General features: G+C 40.8%; 1 protein-coding gene across 1 annotated transcript; it reads left to right on the top strand.

The window, feature by feature from the left end:
• The first annotated feature begins 348 nt into the window (after positions 1–348).
• On the top strand, positions 349–973 carry LOC136421515 (achaete-scute homolog 1a-like). The gene has a single exon (XM_066408842.1). The coding sequence runs from the start codon at positions 349–351 to the stop codon at positions 946–948; it is 600 nt and encodes a 199-aa protein (XP_066264939.1). The 3' UTR covers positions 949–973.
• Positions 974–5,305: the final 4,332 nt, after the last annotated feature.

Here is a 5,305-nt window from a genome sequence, read left to right as displayed (position 1 = left end):
AAATATATGGGTCAGCTTTTGAAACACATGATAATCTTCTCTCCTAATATCCGTTTTTACATCCATCCCCGCACACTCCAAACCGTACGGACCAGCGGGGTGTAAAAACTGCGGGTCTCTCCGACACAAAGCTCGGCCGACTCTCCTCTCTGATTGGGCACCTGTGGGTCAACAATGGCTCGTGCTTCCCTCCCGACACAAAGGCCGTCTCCCCGGGTTCCTAGACGATCGCTTACTGCCAGACCGCACTTGGGAGCGTGCGTCTAGCGAAGAGACACACACAACACACGCGCGCGGCGCGCCGCGAACTGTTAGGTTGGCAGAAGAAGGCTCTACACTTGAACCCTCATGCGAGACTTTGTCACAGCCTCGATGGAGTGCTGCAAGGAGAACGCGACTGCTAACGTCGGCTGCGACTTCAACCAGAGTTGTCTGTACGCAAAAGGACTGGAGGAGAAAGTACTCGCGAAACAGTGTTCGCAGGCTTTCGCGTTTTGCAACGGAGAGACCAAAACAGAGTGCGGTGTGACACTACAACAAGGCGGTAAAGAGTTCAGAACTGTCTTAACAGACTCCGAGACGGACTCGAGACTCGGATTCGGAGCGACACAGAAGCAGCCAAGGAAAATGTCGAGACGAAACGAGCGAGAACGCCAGCGGGTCCGAATGGTTAACATGGGGTTTGCAAACCTTCGGAACCTGGTCCCCGACGGAAGCACCAACAAGAAGATGTCGAAGGTAGAAACGCTTCGCTCGGCTATGGAGTACATCAGACAGTTGAAGGAGCTGGTGGAAGAGCACGATGCGGTAAACGCCGTGTTCACCAGCGCGTTCCCTCGGGCCCAGACGCACTTCCCCCCGCCCAGCTACAGCTACGAGTCCGATGGGTCCAGTAACCCCATGTCGCCCGAGGACGAGGAACTTCTGGACTTCTCCGCGTGGTTCTGAGGTGTCTTCCGTCGGTTCAGTGCCTTAAGGTATGTATATATCACCTTAAGAATTCTTGAATTAAACGTGGCTGACGTCTTGTCAAGAAAATGAAATGTAAATACAAGTATAACCTTTAGAAATAAGAGGTCTTTTTTTTTTTCAAAATTCAGCAATGAAAGTGTTACTCCAAAAAGGTAACATACTTGCGTTCTGGGCTATTTTTCCTGAGAATAAAACAGCCTTTTCGGTTAGATCATAGACATATATGTAATTTTATTGTACAGTTTTCTTTCTCAAAACAATAGTCCATGTTTAAGGAGAGCTACACGCCTCTTAAAGAACCTATCACTCTTCTTTGAAAGTTCCTTGCTTTGCAACTACAGAACTGTCGTATTTACTGCTATACGGCTATGTATAAACACGTGATTCTGATACGTATACTTTTTCATGTGTTTCTGTATTTGACTTATTCCTATATCATAGTATTTCTTTTACCATGCTTGATTTTCAATAATATCAACTTGTCTTTAACACACACATTTGCTCAATTACCTTGTCTAAACATATTGTCATATATCTGTACCGTCTCGCTATGGTAAACGTGACGTTACTTACAATCATCACATTAGCTCACGTCAGTTTGTTCATCTGTTTTCACAGATCTCAGAGGAAACTACAGCTACAGAAAGAACAACTTGGCTTCATGGAACCGGGAAACTCGACCTCAAGACATCACGTCATCTGTAGCCAATGGCAGCTCGGGAATTCCACACGAGGAGCCGACTGCGCATGTGCTGTATAGAATTCTGCGAGACGAACATACAAAGACTCTCCATGTTGCTGGTGATATGGAAAACATCGATTTCAAAACCGATGTAAAAAAAAGACTGTAAATACCGTTTATTTTCGCGAATATCGAGTCATATGATATATATTTGTACAGTACTTGTATCATGTTGTACATATATCCAAGATAATGATATTAACCAAAGGAAAAAGTAACCGTTGAATTGTAATTACGTTCATGTCACTGTCCTTGTGTGTATGGTATCGGTAGGCTCTTCTCAACAAGCCAAATCAATATAACAAGGAAAAGAAAACTTAAGTTAACACTTAAGTTAACACTTTATACCATTCCCAAATATTTGATTTTTGAACAGCAGTACGTGTATTTTCCGGAAAATACCAGAGAAAATATTGCGTTTCCTTGAAACGAAGTAGAGAGTCAAAATTAATGATATGTTAGCCATGGTTGCAAAAACAATATTGTAAGTTCTTTCACGAGGGCTAATTTTGTGTAACAGGATGAACACAAAGAATAAAAACAATGGCAAAGCAGACTTGCTTTTGTGGTTACTCGAGTTTTATATACTGGTTGTCTAAATCTACAATTCGCGGGGTTAAGCTTCCTTTTAGAAGCAGCGGAAAATCGTGTTTCTTGGTATCTGTCATTTTCTATACAAACATTTTCTTTTTAATTTTTAATTTTCTGAGTCATTGGACGTTTTGTTACTACAATTTTCAAAGATTGACTCCGTTCATGGTAACGTTTGCACGTGTAATTAAGATAGCGAGCTCTCCCCGGCACTTTGGTGGTCTGTGTCATTCTAGTTTTCATCGCAGCCCGAAGGATACTTCAAAACTTGGTTAGCCTTCAAAATGCCTCTGTTATTTTCTCGTTTTTTGTGATCAGAATTTGTACATTTAAAGAAACGCCGCTTGACAACCAGTGACTGTATAGACCAACAGTGTATTGTACAATGTCCTTACCTAATATATATTTATATATCAAAGAACTTTCTTTTAAAATAAACACAGTCTGTCTAAATTTGAGTTGAACTGTTGTTCGTATAATTCAGAAAACTTCACTTGACAACCAGTGACTGTTTAGAATAACATCCTAGTCGGCATCTAGTCATTTCCTATACATAAAAAAACCTTCCCTTTAGATAAATGCAGTTTTAAAGATATCTCATAGATATTCTGAACCTTATTGTTTTGCAACATTTGAATCGAACTGCTGTTCGTATAGCTCAGTAAACGTCGCTTGGCAATCAGTAATTATATAGAGCAACTTTCTATTGTGTTCCGTTCTTAGCTACATATATATATACAGAGAACCATATTCTTAAAATGAAGGCATTTTTAAAAATTATAATATAAAACGGATTTTTAAATTTGAGTTGAACTGTTGTTCGTATATCTCACAAAAAGTCGATTGACAACTAGCGACTGTATAGACCTAGTACGTTCTTTTGTGCTCCATGCATATTGTGGAGTTTTCAACTGAATAGCTCGGGGGTGAATACCCTGCTTTTTGCCCCAAGTCTTTGTCGAAACTTTTACCACAAATAAAGAAACCTCCGCTGTGATTAATGCCTCGGGGTCAATTCGATTCGCGCATGCGCCTAGGCGCCCCGGCGTGAGGTTCGAAACAATGGCGGCTGGACGGAAAGCGGTGAAAATCGCTTCTCCTCGCCCGCTAGATGTTTTCGCTTGGGTGGTTTTCTATGACCCGTACCTGAAAAGGAACGGAGGAGAAGAAAGCGGAGTAATAGACAAGGAGAGAACACTGGTTTGGCGGGCTGCCAAGATCTGACCTCTAGAATGAGCGATTTTAAACTTGGAGAAAATTTTCACAAACTGTACGCACAATTTTCATTTAAACATTACTACTATTATATAAATGTACAAGGAAGCAACATAAAGAGCAAAAGTGTAAGGAAAATATAAGAAATTGAAGTTTTAGGGAACTTTTTCGGTTTCTTTTTCTAAATCGTAGCGGTCATGTCTTTCAGGGTGACGCATGGAGAGATGGTCGTCCATGAATGCAGCAGAACGGGCAGCTTTGATTCGCATTCGCCACGGGCAATTCAAATGCATTCTACGTTCGTCTGCGGTTTTCAGACGATAATCCGGACCAGCAGCGTAACTCACCCTTGGCACAATGGCGGACAACAACGCAATGACACGGTCTCTCGGTCCCTCTTTCCTCCACAACTATCAAAAAAAGCTTCTTAAACCTGGCCGCTTGATTTTAACGATCTAGAAAACTAAGAATCACGTTTATGAGCAGAACCTACACAGTATACGCTTTGAATACGCACTTTAAAACCCGATCCGGTCACAAAGAAGAAAGTCAAAAGACCCGAAACAATTCCTGTTGTGTCCATTCGTTTTACCCGATAACAATACGTCGGCTGGATCACAGTCTCGACTAGTTTTCATAATGTTTCTTTAAAGTCACAGTTTCTTAAACGTTTTGAGATATCGTTTTTGGCAATATTTGTTGGTAGGGTTCGCCTATGTGCTTTTCATGAGTTACAGGTGGATGGAAGATGCAAAAGGCGCGAAAAGAAAGAAGTGAAAAAAACATCGACTGTCAGCAGGCGTGCGCTGATGTCTTCATTACCCCTGTCTATGTAGCGTTCGCGAAGGATCATGGTGTCTGAGAGAGAAAATGTGGTATTCGTGTTGACTATTTTAAAAGAAATATGTAGTATTTGTCAATATTTAAAGTTTTCGCACTGGCAAGTACAGGAGAGCGTATAAATAAAGTGCGATTCTTACAGAAAAAGATGGAATATAAATGTTTTTATTGTTTTGTCTGATGTTGATAGGCAATTATAGAAGATCAAAATTGTCCTAAGAAACTTTGTCATTCTTTTAATCTCTATGTTAATGAGAGCTAACGATCATGATAACCGAAGGTTAATAAGTGAAGATGTTATAAAAACGTGATAGTATCTATGAAATGTTTTGACCGCAACGTAAAGGCTCAACATTCATTGTTCTGCGTCAATTAGTAATCCTTGAAAATTCAAATCAAAAAGCGGAACCACACAGGATTAAAGGATTATGGCCCGCAGCACACAGCCTGGGTCGACGGAGACACCCGATTAGAAGTGATCCCCCTGTAATTATATTCCTCCGACATAATCCTTTTGTGGCAGAAAAATAGCAGAAATTAATCATTCAGAAACCAACAAAAGTCTTGTTACTGTAATCTGCCATTCACTGAATGCATCAAAGGCAAAGTTGCAACTTTAATCTGGTACACTAGTAGAGATCCGCCTTCTCTAAGTGACAGTGGATTAAGGTTAAAGTACGGTTTGATTTACATGTATTTTGACAATTGCCCCAGCAAACGGCGTATTAACCCTTTTTGTTTATTAAGCATAAAACTCTAAACCCGCGACATACTTTCCATTCATATCTATGATACATAATAGTATCTGTATATATGTGCTTATCTCGACGCCTTATAAAAGCAAAAAGATATTATTGCCTTCCCGTCTGTCTTGAGTTCGTGCAATCAGGCTGCCGCCGGTTCTGGTGGAAGAGAGCGTTATTCTCTTTGTGAGTCTCTGTTCTA

The sequence above is a fragment of the Branchiostoma lanceolatum genome, chromosome 16 (genome assembly GCF_035083965.1).
Source record: "Branchiostoma lanceolatum isolate klBraLanc5 chromosome 16, klBraLanc5.hap2, whole genome shotgun sequence".
NCBI lineage: Eukaryota > Metazoa > Chordata > Leptocardii > Amphioxiformes > Branchiostomatidae > Branchiostoma > Branchiostoma lanceolatum.
Note: the sequence above shows the minus strand (reverse complement) of the source record. Positions and strands in the feature narration are given on the sequence as shown.